The sequence below is a fragment of the Micropterus salmoides genome, unplaced genomic scaffold (genome assembly GCF_014851395.1).
Source record: "Micropterus salmoides isolate LMB-PRFRI ecotype aquatic unplaced genomic scaffold, ASM1485139v1 Ms_hic_scaffold_18, whole genome shotgun sequence".
NCBI classification, from domain to species: Eukaryota; Metazoa; Chordata; class Actinopteri; order Centrarchiformes; family Centrarchidae; genus Micropterus; species Micropterus salmoides.
This window is the reverse complement of record NW_024040928.1, coordinates 5,487,017-5,506,671: the sequence shown is the minus strand read 5'-3', so window position 1 is coordinate 5,506,671 and position 19,655 is coordinate 5,487,017. Positions and strand designations below refer to the sequence as shown.

General features: G+C 42.3%; 1 protein-coding gene across 1 annotated transcript in view; it reads right to left on the bottom strand.

The window, feature by feature from the left end:
- tnfrsf21 (tumor necrosis factor receptor superfamily, member 21) overlaps positions 1 to 12,490 on the bottom strand; it is a 49,745-nt gene extending 37,255 nt beyond the window's left edge. The window contains exon 1 of the mRNA XM_038726900.1: positions 12,126 to 12,490. Within this exon, the coding sequence (XP_038582828.1) occupies positions 12,126 to 12,152 (27 nt within the window). The 5' untranslated portion in view covers positions 12,153 to 12,490. The remainder of the gene's footprint in view (positions 1 to 12,125) is intronic.
- Between the last annotated feature and the right edge of the window lie 7,165 nt (positions 12,491 to 19,655).

Below are 19,655 nucleotides of genomic sequence, written 5' to 3'. Positions count from 1 at the left end.
AGTTATTAATATACCGTTCTTGTTCTGTTCAAAGGAGCTGGACAGATCAACAAACAGAAGCACCAAAAGTGCCCCATTACAACCTAATTGAGGCTACTGTTCATTATTCTTGTTTGGGTTTTTTGTATACCGATCGGGTCACAAAAGACCCACAAAACTAAAGCATGAGATCATCCAATCCAAAACTGTTTCCTGACCAGCAGTGAGCAGACAAATCTGTCACCAATTTCTCATTGTTTAATTTGGTATGAAACATCACCGGCCAGGAAGGCAGACATGAGCGTGCTGTGTGTCAGGTTACATGGATTCTGGAAAGTCCAATTTCCCAAACATTTAGCCTCCCAGATGTCTGAAGCTGGTTTGATGAGATTTCTAGGGGGAAAAGGCCCTTTCGAAAATCCCTTTTATCGAAAACGTCATTTCATTTACTCACTCCCCTGACTCATCCCAGCCCTCTGGAGTTATGTGCCCAGCAGTGCGTATTCACTTTACAACCACATTTGACTCCGGCTTTCCTTGTGTGGTTTTTTGTTTAGTTTTATCACTTCTGCTAGGAAGCCGCCAGCTCACTAGATTTAGGGGAACATGTCTAACTTTACACACACGCTGACTGAGTCATGTCAGAGCAATAACATCAGAAAGCATGACTGGAGGAGGACTATAATAATGCTAGAGGGTAAGCTTTATAGCTTACGATGCCAAAAATGTCAGGTCACTAGTTTGCAATCCTGTTCATCCTGTTTTAAAGGATTCTGAACCTGATGGCATGTGTTTTAGTTTGCAGTAACATTACTCTTCTGGGCATTGGGTAGCAGCATGCATTGATACTTGGGGACGCCAAAGTCAGACAAAGTTTTTACCTAATAGTTATAATATGATCGAATGTTATTATGGGGGACTTCAGTGTAATTGACAGTACATGTGCATTGTACCTAGCAGAATCACTGCAATCAGAAAATGCTCAGTTGTTGTACTTTTCTTAATGTAACTGTATCTCAATCTGTGAGTGTGTAGCTCGTGCCAGGATCTTTCTACTCAATATCAGCCCAGTAATGGCCCGGTTGGGCTTTAGGTTCAGGTTCAATAATTAGCTTTGGGGGGGGAAACTGCATACCCAATGTGTCTTGTTTATGTTTTTATTACATTACATTTAGCTGACGCTTTTATCCAAAGCGACTTACAATTGCTATACATCAGAAGTCGCACGCCTCTGGAGCAACTAGGGGTTAAGTGTCAGTGCTCAGGGACACATTGGTGGATGTGTCGCAGTTGGAATCTAACCCAGGTCTTATCCACTGCGACATCCGCACACCATTTTTTTTAGCTTCTCTCGCCTAGTTTGACAACTTCTACAATGTTTTACGTGATATTGACCAATAGCAGCACAGAAGACTTCCCTGTGCTCAACGCTCATTTGACTATCAGCCCTGGGTGTGACGTCACCCTCAACACCCAATATTCATGCTGCTACCTGCAATCTAACACTCTTTCGACATGATGGTAAGGAAAAAGAAAGGCCCTACTGAAGATGAATGGTTCCACTTTCCTTCATTAAAGTGTGTTTACATACAGCAGGTGGGAGAGTAAAGTCAGACCCTGACACCTCCATCCCAAGTACCAATGTACTTCAAGGTCTAACGTGCAGTCTGCCTTGTCTCGCAGCCGAGTCACAGCAAGAATTTATCACTCTAAGATTGCCTGATACGACACAGCCACTATCTCGAAAGCCAAAATAACACAAATCTGATCCTGTACATAAGTTGCAAAGTAGCAAACAATTTCAAACACACAGTCTCAGTAACACCTGCAGATGTGTAAACTAGTGTACAATACCCACCCACTCAATACCCACTATAATGTCTTCACATAATTAAACAGCAGGGGGAGAAAGATTGAGAGAAGTGGGAGAGACGAGAAAAACACGGACACGGAGAGAGGGTAAACTAAATTTGGATCTGTGTGCAAAAAATTTGTGTTTAAGTGTGTTCTTTATGTGTACTGGGAGAGATCTGAATGAAAATTGGCAGCTCGTGTGTGTGTGCAGAACAAACAGGGCTGGTGGGTTTGAAGTGATGCACTGAGGGGGGAATTTTGCTGATGACGCACATAAATGTTGGTCATCCATGAGCAATGACCCAAGTCTCACGCTGAACAAAAGCATTAGTTTAGGGTCATACCAATACAGCCCCAGTGCATTAAGTTACCTTCGGGAGTGTAGGGGCCCACACATAAATCATGAATTGCGTTTTGATGTATTCTAATTATTTGAACATCCTGGTTTGAACGCAACCAACTGCTGAGAAAATTGGGGGTTTTCAAGACTTCTTGGAGGATACAGAAATACATTTCCTGCAACCTTCTCTCAATTAAACAGTCAAAGGAAGACAAACTCATTTTATGATTAGTGCTAATAAGAATAAAGCTATCCTTTCTTTCACCACTCCATTGCCCTTTTACCACCCCACCCGTTCAGCTCTTTGTGTTCATTCCAAGAACCTCATCCATAAACATCAGAGCATGTTCTCGACATGCTGCTCATAAATCAGTGCGTCAGTAACATCAATGCATTCATTCACATCAACGTTCAAAGTGAGACGCTGGTAGAGTACGCATGCAGCACTAAATGGGAACATTCTGCTTGTTCCAGGACAATGGATGGTCCCCCCGTGGTTCTTTCTGCTTGTTTGTGGAATTTTATTAATGGAACATTACCATAATTGAGGTGTATCACTCACTATTTAATGTGAGGGTGTGGTAGAGAAGGCATGCTGTGGTTTTAAACAGGAACTTTCTTATAGGACGCTCGTGCTTTTCATGCCGTTACCCATGGTGCAGTTTGTGTTTAGTTTGGGGAAGCAGGCTCATTAAAAAATACCAGGCATCTCCTAGTCACGAGAAAAGAGCCTAATAATGCTACATTTTTAGGTAAACATCAGAGGAAATTGCATGATCCCTCTATTAGTAATTTAAAAAGTCTGAAACATCTGAAAGTTGTAGAAATGTTTGCACTTTTATGAAATACAACATTAATCATCAAAGGAAAGAGCACAGATGCTACATTATTAACATACACCATAAAGCTCCCTTAAAATCAATATATATATACTGTATACTATATGCTGTACAGAATACTGGGCAGACACATTCATCTCTAATGGTTGACAGCTTATGAATTTAACGTTTCAGTATGATTTGACACTAAATACATTTTCTTTGAGTTAGCCAATTATATGTGCAGTCACCTTATTATATAATTATGCTAATACCAGAATCTGCGTTTTTCCAGCGTAAGCTGTAGATCAAACAAAAATCGCACACGCACCGCTTATTGACGGCTGTGTGTCTGGCCTCTCCAGACGAGCATTCGCTGCAAGGCCCATTTTGGCAGCCTCAATCCTGTGGTGTGTGTGTAGATTAAAGGTGTTGCCTCCAGATGCTGCCACCTTCATCAGGCAACATTTACAGATCATTAACGTTATCAGGTTCCTTATTAGCAGTGAGTTTGAATCTGAAATATTGCCAATACTGTTTTTGCTTTTTTCTCTCTTGAAATTCTCCCCCATCGTCTTGTCGGTCAACTCTCCTTGCTCGTCACGTGATAAATTAAATCGAACTCCTGCAATGTGGGTGCTGATAAGCGAAAAAGGAGCTAAATTCATTTCTATTTTTGTTTTTAAGTGAAGAGGGAGGTGGGCAAGTAATGCAATTGGTTTGTAATCAGTGTTGAACACTGGTGTGATACAGATAACACCAACTACTGTGGCAAGCTTAGCACAGACCTATATGATGTCAGTTTTGTAAGAGTATTTTATTCATTTAAAAAAACAGTTTTTTCCCCCTTTGGTCAGTTTGGACAAACCGATTTACATGTCAACCCTTATTTGGCTATGAGCCTTGTATCACTCTTTACATTTGATTTTTAAATATCATAATAAGTTCTGATGCAATTAATTGAAGGGAACACTTCAGCTGTCATCAGGGGGCAAAGTATTTTTCATAATTTGTTGGGGGGGTCAGGTGGGACAATGTGAGGAAAAACTCACCACACAAGCAGAGCAGTGCAATAAGCTAGGTTGGTCAAACATCATGCTTAAGTTAATTTAAAGGAAAAGTTTTCGGAAAACATTTTCGGACATACGTGTATTTACTTTCTTGCCAAGAGTTAAATGAGAAGATATGAATCTACAGCCATCAGGTTGTTAGCTTAGTTTAGCTTTAAGACCTGGAGCAGGGGGAACACCTAGCCTGGCTATATTCAAAGGTTGAAAGGGCCTTTTCCCTTTGATTTTTTGTGTTATATATCTTTAATGTGCATTAAATAGGTTTGCAAAAGTTCAATTCAAAGGGAGTTACCATCTCCCACAGAAAACACTGCTGCTGAACTACCTGAAAACAGCTCGATTGTAGTCCAGCCTTTACTTCCATAACCTATCTGCATCATGATATATTAGCAGTACATTGCTTTGGCCTAACAAAAGCAAAATATGCAGCATGCCACAAATACCCGCATGTCGTTCTGATTCAGAAAAAATCTCCAGTATGCAACAGACCAGTCTGCATCGCACACTGTGTCCCATAATGCAAAGCACTAGAATGGTCACAACAACCTTTTGAAAATAAATGTAATCTTTATTTAATCAGGCAGTCTCAACAAATGGTCACACTGAAATGCCAAACTGCACCTGTTCCTGCGTCAGTGGTGGACAAGGAGGAATGTATCTGCTCTGTCTATGATAACAAAAAATACACCTCAACGGTAGATTTGACCTATGCATGTTGTTTTCTTATTGCTGTCTAATATCAAACATTAGCTTAGCATGCTTAACAAGCGTTATGACTTTGTCATGGGGACCAGCTGTGGCCTTGTCCTTCTTACACAAGATTAAATTATTTATTAAATTGGAAATAAATATTATAGTGGTACTTACATTCCTCTCACTGTGAACTTTCCAAAACCAGAAACCGGATTAGCCTGGCCTAGCCAACCGCAAAATAAATCAATTTAACAATTTAATTCTGCATACTACTATGAATTGCAGTATATAGTACATACTGCACACTGCAGTCACAGGTTCCGAATACAGCCTAAGATTAAGACTTACTAATAAAAAGGTAGCTAACAAAATTAACTCTACTCTGCAAGCATCCCTCTCTCCTAATCAGACATAAACAACCAGTCTTGTGTCACTGCATTTCCTGTTTGCCATTAGGAAAATAAAATGCCAACAAGGACACAAAGTGCAGCACTGGCACTGTGTCAGTACATTACTGCTTGCAAACACACACACACACACCTATGCACACACACAGAGATGACAGACAATGTCTAGAGCCTCTCTACACAGCTACCTCTGCTGCAATCAATTTCAATCTTAGTGCTGCCAGCCTTTCTCTTATTATGCCAACTTTGTCTCTATGTCTTGCCGCAATGCCCCATAAACAACATCATCTGCCTGGTGCACAAGCCAGCCAATCAGAGAGCCAGACGTCGTTATCTGTCTTTATTCTCACATTGATATGTCCAGCTCCTTAGGCACTGCAGTCTGTCACTGCTAGTACTACTGATGGCCATTTGGGGGGGGTCACATGTGCTACCAACCTGATACATGCTATCACCTGTCATTGATATGCTCTGCTATAAGGAAGGGAGGGTTCACACAATACCCCCCAAGTTCTACCATCCATTGAGCAGGCACCTGAACCAATGACTAGGAATCACTGGTGCAGCAACAAGGATGAGAAGCCTTGCTAGCTAATCCCCAGCAGACAAGACCAATTGTCTTTACTTTATACCTGCCTGATCTATTCTCGGTTAATGTACAGCTAATAAAAGTGGGTACTCCACCAATTTGACAAATGAAGATCAGCATGTGTAAACCTTTGTATAATGTCTGCTGTGGATGTGCTGGGGGTGTGGAGTTTAACAGACATGGGGGTTTACCAGGCAAAAAGGGTCCAATAAAGACATGAAGTTGCATTATGGGAAAGGTCAGATCCAAATATTACAAAGCTTGAGCCATGCTATGGACTGATGCTGCGTTCATGTCACAACGGTGTTATCGTGTTATTATATTAAATAATATGGCAGACTTGGTGCTTATTATTATGTGCCCATTTGCCAATGTCCTTTGTTCAGTGTAATCAAACCCAAACATCTCTATATATATTAGTGTCGTGTTTTTAACCCTCACACATTCAACTGTTGTCTGATGAAGTGAACGATCGCAAGCTGTTACCTTGGGAACCTTATCTGATGACATGAACACACAGCAGAAACATCTATCTCTGTTTCTGCTTTGAATTTCTTTTTTTTATCTGTCTCTTGTGAGTGCCACACGGCTGCGGAAGTGCACTCCTAAATTGCTGCAGAGCGCCTAAAAGCAATGAGGGGAAAATACTTGTTTTTAACAGTGGAAGATTTTAAATGGGTCAAAGTTGACACACTTCCCTACTATGCCAAATGTGCATTATTTTTGCTTTATGAACGATGATGTGTAAATGACTTATGCATTACTAATGGCTTTCCGAAACAGTCACTAATATGTGATATGGTTCAGAATCTCTAGTTTCAAACTAAAAAGTATTTTTTTTATAAAACTAGTAAGAATCTTCTTATGAATCGCTGGTGCCACCCAATCTCAAGGATCTGTTAGTGGAAAACGCGGAGGGGATCACAGGGGACTCATCTGATGATCAATAGAGTAAAGGACAGAACACAGGGTGAAGGGAGAGATCTGAAGGGTGGAGTATTCAGTCAGGCAGCTCCTGTTTACATCATATATGCAACAGTGTGGCACGGCTGCAGAGCAACTTCCTGTTAAGCACACTCATCCAGAGCACACACAGACACTAAATGAAACAAACACCTCAACCCCCCAACTTCATGACCCCCCTGCCTGCTGTTTGACAGGCTGAGCGCAACACCCTGTAATTCTACCTCCATCAGTAGCTACTGGCCATCCAAAGACACGCCCAGTGCACAATTTGCTTGTCTGCATCGGAGCAGAAGTACAGCTGAATTTGTTTATTTAGGCAAAACCTGTACATGAGCAACTGTCAGTCATCTGCACATTTTGTGATGATGTGATGAGCCACCGTGGCTGCATGCACCAGACTGACAGAGGAGAGAAGAAACTATTAATGTAGCTGTGAATGAGAAAGTTGTGTATATAAATGTGTTTACTGTTAATCACACATGTGCAGCAATGTGTTGCCTAGAGCATTTTTAAAAAACAATGTATTGTTACTGTAAATCCATTTCTTAGAAGAATTACAGCAAGCAGTCGGTGTTTTATGACTGTGGACTTGTTGCAGATTGTGCAAAAACATCTGTGACATAACCCACAAGTTCCTGGGGGTGGACATTATGCTTTGTGGATATTTGTAATGCCATCCACCATATTTTTTGAAGTACTTGAACCACAATAGTCATATTTCCTTCCATGTCTCCTTCTGCTGGGAATTATTCAGGTCAATTAGTTCTCTGAAATCTGAGATCACCAAGCTGTTAAAGTAAATGTTTCACGTTTCATTGAATGTTTTATATTGTAGGGGGAAGTACATCGCCGTCAAACAGTCAAAGAAAGAAAAAAGCATATGCTCTTTTCTTTTGGTTGCTATGATTTTTTTTGTCTTCCTTTTTTGAGTGCTAGTTTGTGGTCACTGAGTCTGTACTGTGGGTTGGATCTGTCTCTGCTTTCTATCTCTGACAGATGAGAGATATTCTGCCAGCGTCTGTTAGAGACACTTCTCCACTGAAAAACCATGGTTCTCTGTTGAGCTATCTTTAATATATTACTTGTTTACTTATTTATAATCATTTCATGTATTATTGGTATACATTTTTAAAAAGACATCTCAAAGTTTTTCAGTGGAAAAGTTGGGGGATTTTCCACTGACTTTAATACAGGTGGTATTTTCTTTAAACTAGAATCTAGTGGCCATTGGAGGAACTGCAGATTAACAGGATACTCCACAGGTCCAAGTCAATTATTCATGACAGGGAGCACTGCCTGTAAACACTGTTGTATAATGTCTTTTGTGGCTGTGGAGGAGCTCTTTGGGGTACAAAATACCTGATGATGTCATCACAGCAACAGGTGTTACATCAGAAACACATTTATGTTACATAACTTTTTAACAGGCGTTACAAATTGAAAGACATGGGCAGGGAGACTAACAAAAGACACCATCAAGGTGTATTAAGGGAAATGTAGGATCGTTTTCGCAGCTTACATCAGAGACTCCTACTTCTTTCAAATTGTGACACCAGCAGCTCTGTTTGCATTGGAAAGACAGCAAGCCTCCCGTTGACTTCTACTGCACTGTAAATGTATATAAATATGAAAAAACACAGTTGATTTTTTAATGCCTAAGATGTGGGCCTGGATCATACAGTATCTCCCCCATGCCCCAGTGACCAGCACCACACAAAAGGCAGACAGAGGCACCTTCGGGTGTCTTCAGATGGTTTCTTAACACCATCCTAAAATAAGCATTTAACGTGTACATGGCATGCCATCACTTACAGCCTGTCAACATCAAGGAACAGCTGTCTGTCAGCAAGGCGTCGCAGCTCCGATACACAAACTGAAGTCAGCTGCATCCTGTGATAAGGCTTGTGACTCACACTTGGTATAAACAACCTTTACCGCAGAGCAGGAAGTAGACTGGTCAAGGAGGAGCTCCAGATGACTCCATACTGTTAAAAAATTTTTTTTGGTTTTCTGGAATTACTTCTTTGTTTAATTTACAACATTTACTGTACATGGTGAAAACAGTCACGCGCGGGTTTGGTGTGTGTGCGTGTGTGTGTTGTTCCCACGTGTGTTTCATAATGAGGTGTGTGTGTGTGTGTGTATACAAACACTTGGTTTGGGTGTGGGTGGGATGTTTGTGTTTGTGTGGCAGAAGACATTACGCTGTAATTACTGTCCAATTAAAGTAGGGCCCACCCCACACGCACTGGCACCAAAACCCACACATGTGCACTCCTGCTTACTGACTTCCCCCCTCCCCCAGTACACAAACACACACACACGCACACCGGGCAGCACAGCAGCACCTGTTGCTGTGTGTCCTTGTGTAACCCTGCAGTGCGGTCGCAGCTCATTTCAACCCAGATAAAGAGACTCTGTTTGGATTCAGTCGCGCTGAATTTATCACTGACAATAGCCAGCTATGATTATTTGCGTGGATGGCTGAGTCTACAAATAATAAGTGAAGCAGGAAGAGCTGGGAAGAACTGAGCCAGCCCTTTGTAAAATTTAAATTGCAGGCATTGCTCTCTGTAGTCTTGGCTTCATGGTTTGGACAGATTCTCTTTGTGCATTTGTAAAGTGATAAGAGTGATAAATGACAAGTCACTAGTTATGTACAGACAAAACAGTAGCCTGTGTAAGGGTGGGGTTCAAACATCCTAAAGATTATTAGTAGAGGTGTGACATGTCATATTGTTTGCGATAAAAAATTTTAATATGTTTGATGATGGTTATATTCTGATCTAACAAGCATGGCTGAATGCCAAAGTAACATTGCTATGTTAGGGGAGTTTGTTCCCAAAAGGGGGAGCAATTTCAGTATTGTGGAAGTGGTTTTGTTACAAAACATCAGATGTACAACAAACCACGGTACGATGTAACAAGACTGTAACAACAAAAGGTGGCAATACAGCAAACAACCTGTTATTTCATTGTTATGCAGATGACCTGCAAATTTATCTGCCTATGAAACCTAATGACAGTTAGGTTGCCTGCTTAATGGCATTAATGATATTAAGTTGTGGCTCTCTCAGAACTTTCTTAATCTGAATGAAGATAAAACTGAGTGTATTATCTTCAGTACTAAATGCATGTCAAACAATCCAGCTTTAAGTCTGGGAGCTTTGACTTCACGCGTAAGTAAACTGTCAAAAATTAGGCCTTTTCTTAACAGGCACAATCTAGAAAAGGCTATTCTTGCCTTTATTAGTTCAAGGCTAGATTATTGCAATGCTTTTTATGTTGGTCTAAGTGAAACATCCATCTCGCATCTTCAACTTGTGCAAAATGCTGCTGCTCGCTTTTTAACAAACAAATCTAGAAGTGCACACATCACTCCCGCTCTATTTACAATACACTGGCTTCCGGTGCGTTTTAGAATCGATTTCAATTCATTTTATTGTTTGTTTTCAAAGCCTTAAATGGCCTAGCACTGGAGTATTCATCCGAGCTTTTAACTTTGGGTGGGCAAAATCGGCTGTTGCAGTCTTCTGATCAACAGGCTTTAGAAGTCCCGAGGTCGGGGTACAAACAGTGGGGCGATCGGGCCTTCGCTGTTGCTGGCCCAAAACTCTGGAACAAGCTCCCCCCTGACAATCGCACTATAGCGGATGTTATTCATTTTAAATCAAAACTTAGAATGGTTTTTAATATGCAGTAGTGGTGCAACAACTTCCCTCTTCTTCTGTCCATTTTAGGTAACCTTATCTGGCTTACTGTTTTCTAGGCTTCATGTATTTTTCTTGTCTTTTATTGAATGCTGTGTTGTTTATTCTTGGTTGATGTAAAGCACTTTGGACACCTGTTGGTTGCTGTAAAGTGCTATATAAATAAAGACAAAAAAACAATCCCAGGAGGACAGCTCAAAAGCAATTTTTGAGTTCTAAATCAAATTTTTCCGTGTTTGGTCATATCACCAAGAATATCATTATCGCAGAAATACCCTGAAATATCGTCAGCCACTCCTAATTATCAGAAACAAAAATTATACAATAATGGAGCATTAGTGTTTTGTGGCAATACAAGAGGTTTTTATGTCACTTAATTAACCAGATAAATAAAATAGATGAAACAGCATTCACTTAAGTGATGCAACTAAAGTTACTTGTTTTATTTCCATCTTGAGATGCGTACTATGTCTCCTTACTGAAATGGGTTGCTATTATTTTGACATTTATTGTGATTACTATATGAGGCATGATTTTAGTGAGAATAATAACTTTTTTTTTTTTTTTTTTTGTCACTGAAAAGAAATCGAAAAATGATGATGTGGTTTTGGATACATGATAATATGATCTGTAGCAACTTAATGCTTCATTTGCAAGGAGAATGGTATTCAATTCGATTAAAAAAATAAATTATTGTTAAGGCTATTTGTTTAAAGTGCTTAAAAAAAAATAATGCACAGCCTTAAACCTTTTATTAAAAAAGAAAAAAAAGTTAAAATAATCCCCACATACCTAAGCTTTGTGAACACTTGTTGATAGAGCAACAGCTTGAGAACAAATCCATTTCTTCACTTGAAAAGATTCTGATTAAAAACAAACACTTGTGCCCAATTTTTAATTCTTAATGCCAAAACATGCCAAAACCAAACTGATGAACTGCATGAAAAAAGTGATTGACAGTGAACTGGACACTGGAAACCAAGGGCAGACTTCCTGCTGGGTGAGGAGACAAAGGCAAAGTCTTTGTGCTGGAGCCTCATCTGACTCACTGAGGATGACGAGAGCTCAAGTTCTGGCAGCTCAGCCAACTATATTCAACCGAAGGACACCTTATCATCAGCATGTGAACAAGGAATGTCTGACAGCATGATTACTCGCACAAAAACATCTTTCCTTGATGCTTATGATGCTGAAATTATCATATTATGATGTCCTTAGCGTTTCCATTAAAACAAGCTCACATTTTGGTGACAATTTAATTTGATTTTTTTTTCTTCTAAATAAGCACATATAACTGGCCCCTTTCTCTTTGTTTACTTGTAAAATCAAACCGTGTCTTTGACAGTCAACAGATAAGAGTCAGATGACTAACATTTGGGCATAGAGTGTAACGTGGTAAACAATAGACTGCGGAGTTCCCTTTCTTTCTCCATCCTTCCACAGGAGACTCTTTTGTGTTGTTCACCCACAGAGGAATGGATGACACACTGCTGAAATCTAAAGGGGAAACATGGCTCTCTGGACTTTCTTTAACAGTCAAACTTGGAAATGATTTTAGATACTTGATTTGAAGTTCAGTCTGGGACGAAAAAAACAGGCACTGGCCCTTTAAGTGGAGAACCTGCTGGAGGAGTCCTTAGAATAAAGAATCCAAACAAGCACGTAGGTGAATAAAATGTAGGCTAATGTAGCTACTCACCACCGCTGACACACACAGGGCAGGCATCGTCCTGATTTAGAAAACACAGATGAGGGTCGCGCAAAGGTCCTTGTCCGGGTTGTGCGCTAGAGAAGCACTTCTCATCCCTAGATGCTTCTCATCACCATCCTGGAGGAGAGAAGCTGAGCCGGTCTCTGGCGCAGCGGCACTCTCAACTGCAGCGTTTTATAGTCCGTGTCTCCAGGTGAACCGGTTTCAGATAGTACGGGATCAGGGCTTGGTTCAGAAAGAACGCTGTCGTAATTCCCATAGCGATGATGGATGAGGGCCACACTGGGATCGCCGCCTCGCCCCGTCCAGGCTTGTCAGTGTGCAGTGCGGCTCTCCGTCAGTGCTGCAGAGCGCCACGGACACTGCCGCGGTGACGTCGGGGCGGGGGGGGGGGCGGGAGAGGGACGCGTCGTAGCCAATCGCAGCCCCTCTAAAGCCATGCACGTGTGCACTGTATGGAGAGAGTGTCTTGCAGGTGAACCCAGGTAGCCCAGAATGGCGTGCCCTTGGTGAGCTGTGAGACTACAGTTTTATATTCTCTGTCTATATATAGGCTACATATCGTTCCAAGTTTGTTGTAATCACTCTCTAAACCACAGGCTACTGCTGTACATATTCTATTTCTACACTGTGAAACTACCTACTGCGACCTGTGCAGTGAGAAATGTTCCATATCAATCACATCTGCACATAAAAGGTGTATGAAGTGTACACATAACTCTTATTCCTATCTTTCAATTTCTTTTATATTTTTCTATTCTATTTGTGTTAAATGCTTTCCTGTCTGTTGTGCTGTATCTGGAGCTGCTGCAGCAGGTGAATTTCCCCAGTATTGGATCAATAAAGTCTATCTAACCTTATCTTATCTTGGTAACCCCTCCAGACAGTTACCTACTTTCCATCTTTCCTAAACTCAAACTCTGCTAGCAGAGATCAATTTTCAGTAAGAGTTAAGGAATCATTTTTTTTTAATGCAGAAAGGGCATAGTTTTGAGGGGAATAGTGATCTCCCAACAGGGGGAGCCCCCTTCACAAAGACGTTCATTAAAAGTGTGTAATGTACAATGTCTCTAAAGTAATGACATTTGAAATATAATGAGTTTACTGTAGTTACTGATGCAAATAAACCTTCAGCAGCGTCAGCAAAGTTGAATAAAGTATTCTGAGTTGTTGTTTAACTTCTATATATACATACTACATATGGATGAATGGAGAGGCAAGTGCTCTATCCAGAGCCAAAAAAGCTTCTTTTCAATCGGGTGATAAAGAAGCTTACAGCACCGCCAGAGCGAGACTGAAAGCTGACATTAAGAAGGCGAAGCGGAGACATCAGCAGAGACTGGAGAGAGACTTAACGCCAACACCACCAAAGATATGTGGCAGGTCATCAAAAACATCTCAGGCTACACACCTTTCATGCTCGCTTTGATCTCCTCAACAAGGAGTCAGCTGGAAAGTCTACTCCACCTCCAGAGGACCCGGCCACTGTCAGCATCCACAGCAGACGTGAGGAGAGTCCTGCTGAGACTGAATATGAGTGAAGCTGCTGGGCCTGATAACATCCCTGGCCGTGTACTATAAACCTGTGCCAATCAGCTAGTTGATGTTGTTACTGACATTTTCAACATCTCACTGCCTCAGGAGAGGGGTCCCACCTGCTTCAAGACATGCTGTGGATTTAAGCTCAGCATTCAACACAATCTCCCCATGAAACTGATCAGCAAATTCAGCATTTTTTGTAACTTTAACTTTATCTCAGCACTGATTTTAACTTGTGCAAAAAAAATACTCGATTATCGATTAATCTGCCTGTAAATGGCATTTTCTTTGAAAAGTGACTAAAAAAGCAATTATTAGAATAAGCTGCACATTAGTTTTCTGTCGATTGACTGTTGTCTGATATCAAACTGTGTTTATGCAACAGGGCTTTACAAGTTCCAGTTTGTGCCTCTCAGGTAATCATCCAGGTGCTGCATTGATGATTACATTTGATGTCCACAAATAAGCAGGTCGTCCTCAAAAAGAAAGACTAACAAAAGGAGAAGGGATCAATCACTTGTCTTTGCATTGCCTTTTCTCATTTTGGGGGTAAATAAAAACCCTTTTGCTAGACACAGAATTTTGGTGTTCAAAAAAATGACTACAAAATCCTGTGTGATGCAGCTGGAACCCTAACATTATAGGCATAGATTAGTCATGTTCCCATACACAAACCAATCAGAGCTCTCTCAAGTTGTAAAAGTGCATTCCTTTTGCAGAAATTAAAGAAGCATTGTTTAATTGGATTGCCCCTTTAAATGCAGGTAACAGAGCTAGAATGGCTTTTTAAGCTGCACACTAACCCGAACTGTGATCCAGCCTGACTTCCACCAGAGACAACTGGCTTTTCGATCCTGTACTATAAATTTCAGGTTTACAAACAGTTCAAAAGGTCCAATATTTCTCTGTTTTGGCTCTCATGGGGTTAATGGGAGCAATGAGACTGAACCAAAATAGTCACCACTGGCTGCCTAGCAACCTTATGATGATGACAAAACTCCAAGAAAACCAGATGTAACGTGGTGCTTGTAGCAATTTTTTTAACATTGCACAGAGCCAGGCTAGCTGTTTCCCCCTGCTTTTAGTAATTATTCTAAGCTAAGCTTAGCGTCCCCTGTGTTCTAACTTCATATTTAACAACCAGACAGATTTAAAGCGTTTGGCTAAGTTACATGGACCTCTTTTGCCATGTGTATATGAGGACTTGTCGGAGGTATTTACAGCCTTAAATGTCCAGTGTGTAATATTTCTGAGGACCTATTGACAGAAATGCAATATAATATCCATGACTATGGATGGATGGTTGTTTGCAAAGACCTTACATAATGAATCATTATGTTTTTATTACCTTAGTATGAGCCATTTCTATACACACACCACAGGTCCTCTTACATGGACGTCGCCATGTTTCTACAGTAGCCCAAAACGGACAAACTGCTCTACTGAGCGTGTTTCGTCACTATGTTAAATACATATGAGAAGAAGAAGAAGTAACGTTTGTAGTAGTAGTATTTGACTGGTTTAGCAGAAGTAAGAAAATAAGAGAAATTCGGACAAATGGAGGCCCACACATGTTATTTAGCTTCTCCTGCGTCCTTAAGTGTTTTATTACTTTTATCATGTATTTGTTTTTATGTGTTTTATTGTTTTTACACTTGTTAAAGCACTGTGTAACTTGTTTTTGAAAAGTGCTCTACAAATAAAGATTATTTTTATCATTATTATCGGAAAGAGAGGGGTGAGCGGTGACTGATGGTGCATTCAGGTGGTGTCGGAATAATTCTAATCTTTTTTTCCCCCTTAAATCCTTATTGCAAAAGGAGAAATAAAGTGTACATGGGGCATAAAGAAGTATACAGAGCTTTGATTCGTGCTAAATCATGTATTGCATATACATATTTTGCCAACATGTAATTTGTGATATGGTTATAATGGTTAGTTTGCTGTCCATGTAGAGTGAACTAGATGTCTGCGTGTTGCCCTGATAATTCTGATCCAACACATCTTTGTGGTAGTGTCCATGTTGATTCCACATTCCGACTCATGAGCACATGAACACACTGAAACTCGGGAAATGGGACCATCCGAGGAGCACGCACTGTGAGCCACCGGTCAGATGCCACTTAAACTTAAACACTGAACCTTTAAACAACGATCCACTACACAATCATGGCCACCAGTGATTGGTCCAGGTTTGTGCTGGACTAGTCTGTCATCATGTTTTCCGGTACCAACTGTGGGACGGCCGCTGTCCCATATGTGTTAGAGGAGCAAACAAGGCGGCTTGAGCCAGCCACTCTGACATCTGTTCCGAGCAGTCAACCTGCCCTCCGTCCAGTTACCGTCCTGCTGTCGACATACAGACACAACACGTGCAGTGTTTTGGCCCGTCTGGCAGGCCGTCAGTAAACAGTCTGCATACACACAAGCTGGCGTGCTTATAGCCTCAGACATTACTGCAAATAGCAGCAGCTGATAAAAGACTGGAGCACCATCTGCCCTGCACGTGGAGCGGAAGGGAGTGGACATAGGGTGGGGGGGGGGGGACATGCAGCTTTGATTTTGCTGGCGGGGGACTAACTGAGTATAAGTGGGTCAGTGACTCAGTCGGGTGACGGGAGAGGAAGGGAAAATCCACGCAAAGTTGAGAATGAGGGTAATCCTCTTGGATGTTAGGCCGCGGTATAGAGAGGTATGACTGAGGAATGCCAAGAGAAAGAGACAGAAAGAGGGACTCCAGAGAGCTGGACGCAGAGAACACATTGCACATACTGCATGTCCTGACACTGCTGCTCACGCAGGCTGCAGAGCAGAGCTGACGTCTGCAAACAGGGCCGCACATGTGTTCAGATACAGGCAGTTACTAGGTGAAGTTGCCTTATATAGAACTTGAGTAAAAAAACAGGCTATTATGGGGCGGAAAGGGGTTTGATCTGGGTGTTTGAGAAAGTGTGTGTGTCTATATGAAAAACGTGGCAACACACACGCCACAAGCTCGGATCCTAAGCATGTATGCGACCATCTACTATCAACACCCACAAACAGCACCCCGTGCTACACCCAATCATCCTACTCAACAGACATTTTAATCATTGCTGTTGTAAAAGGATAATTCCAGTCTATTACAACATGAATCTTACATTTATGTAGTTTTGGCAACATTGATAAAAAGGAGTCAAAGGCGACCACAAAGGTTGTAAGCACATCCCCGACCCATCGTCCAACAGTAAAAGAGTAACCCACAGTTTCCTGTGCAATTAAGGCATGTCACTGACTTATTTCCAGTTTTACCTCCAACAAAAGGTGGTTTATATAATGATAATAATACTCAAACTGTAATAAACCATACCTTTAAACTGAGTTTTCCACTCGTTATAATGCACAATGACAACAGCACCATTAGACATTGCTGAAATCACTTCAGTGTTTGAGATTCACTGTGCATAAATTAAGATATGTCTTGAAATTCAGTCTTTAACATGGGCAAAAATGTCTTTGTCAGTGCAAAGACCCTGAGTCATAGTTTGAGTGTGACGAAGCATTTTCTCTGCTGATCGTCCTCCCTGCCAGAGGGTGGTGCTGAGGTGGTGTTTTTCCCAGTGTGTTTTATCCTACGTCCAGGTTTCCAGTAGGCTGGGCCTAACAGTCAGTACACACACACACAGCTCCACACACACACACACACACACACACACACACACACACATTGACACTGTTGCTGTGGTTTCCTGTCAGCATATTCTTTAAAACACACTTAAAATGGCTTTTAGTGATGAAGGAGAGATTACTGTGAGCCTGTTAAACCTTTTTGACCCCATCCTACTCTCTTAAGCAACGATACAACTTTATTATCATCGGTAGTCATAGCAGCACAAAGGAATATAAAAGAACAGATGCAGTATTGTAGAACATTCAACGTAGATGTATAAATATATATACACTGAAAGCACACTCGTTCAATATACAATTAACATTCTATTTAGAAGTATTAACAACCTCAAGAATAAATTATTTACAACCATTTACATCCAGATATATATCCGTCAGTTTGGTGTTGTGGAGCCTGATGGCTGACGGCACAAATGATCCTCCAAAGCACTTAGAGGCTCGGAGCTGGATGGGTCTGTGGCTGAAGGAGCTCCTGAGCTGCCTCAGGCTCAGCGCTGAGAGGATGAGAGGGGTTGTCCATGATAGTTTTCAGCGTCCCTCTCATCCTCCTCTTGGTCACTGACTCCACACTGTCCAGTTCCATCCCCACCACCGAGCTGGCTTTCCTCACCAGCTTGCCCAGTTTGTTGGCGCCACAAATCCTGATGCCACCTCCCCAGCACCCCACAGCAAAGAAGATGACCCACAGACTGGTAGAACATCTGCAGCAGCCTGGTGCACACGTTGAAGGACCTGAGCCTCCTCAAGAAGAACAGCCTGCTCTGTCCTTTCCTGTGGAGTGCCTCGGTGTTGTCTGTCCAGTTTGTTGTTGAGTTGCACGCACAGGAACTTGTAGGTGTCCACCATCTCTACTCCCTCACCCATTATTACAACAGGGGTTTGGGGCCTCTTGCTGAGTCTGAAGTCCTCCACCAGCTCCTTGGTTTTTCCTGTGTTGAGCTGGAGGTGGTTGCTGTCGCACCATCCAATGAAGCTCTCAGTCAGGTCTCTATACTCCTCCTTGTTTTCATCTGTGATACAGCCAACGATGGAGGAGTCATCTGAGAACTTCTGGAGGTGGCTCGTTCCAGAGTCGAAGTAAAAATCAGAAGTGTAGAGTGTGAAGAGAAACTGTGACAGTACAGTTCCTTGGGGTGTGCCAGCGTTGCTCGCCACGACGTCTGACAGGCAGCCTTGCAGCCTGATACTACGTCCTAGTCTGTGATCCAGGCCACCAGGTCCTGAGAGCTTCTCAGCCAGCCGGAGAGGCTGGACGGGGTCAAAAGCACTGGAGAGGTCGAAGAACATGATCCTCACAGAGCTGTGTGGCTTCTCCAGGTGGGTGTAGGCTCTGTGAAGCAGGTGGAGGGTGGCTTCGTCCACGCTGATGTCAGCCTGGTACGCAAACTGCAGAGGGTCCAGGCAGTCGCGTACCCGGGGCCTGAGAGGTGCTGCAGAACCACAGGCCTGAAGTTGGGGAAGTCTCTGGAACGTCCCTTTTTGAGGACAGGGACGGTGCAGGATGTCTTCCAGATCTTCGCACCTTCTTCAACATCAGCGAGAGGTCAAAAAGATGCCCCGAACACTCCCGCCAGCTGCTCCGCACACACCTTGAGGACCCTAGGGTGGATGGCCTTGTTGATCCGGGTTCTGGTGAGCTGTCGTCTCACTTGGCTGGTTGTGATGACTGGGGCGGAGGGGAGAGAAGAGAGGGGGGAGGGGGGCGACTGAGATGGAGGGGAGGGAGGGCAGGTAGAAGGTTGTTGGGGGCTCCCACTGGATCGCTTTCTTTGCCTCTTTGTTGTCCCCTGCCATGAAAGCTATCTTTTTCTTGCTCAACAGAGATTTGATGTCTCTTGATCCAGGGCTTGTTGTTGGGGAAGCAGCGTATCCTTTTGGTGGGGATGATTCTGTCCTCACAGAACCTGATGTAGTCAGTGACACATTGGGCTAGATCCTCAGTGTCGTCACCTGGTCTGTTGTCCTGTAGCACTCCATCACGGCCTCCTCGGCCTTCCCCAACCACTTACATAAGGTGTATGCAAGTAAACTTTGATTCTCGAGGCAGGAAAGTAAATAGATGAGCAGCGCTTTCTGTTGTGGCATATTAATCTTCACAGCACGTCACTGTTGGCGGTCTGCTGTAATCACACGGCTCACTCAGTTCTGTTGGGAAAATGTGACTTCATTGTTTATACCCGTTACAGGCGGCGGCCGCACGTCACTGTGCCAGAAGCCAGCCGGTGTATTTGCACTGAGAAAGATGGATGCTCCCACTAGATGTCATATATTTGTTAATGCCTCTTTAAATCTGCCAGTCTGTCTTAACAG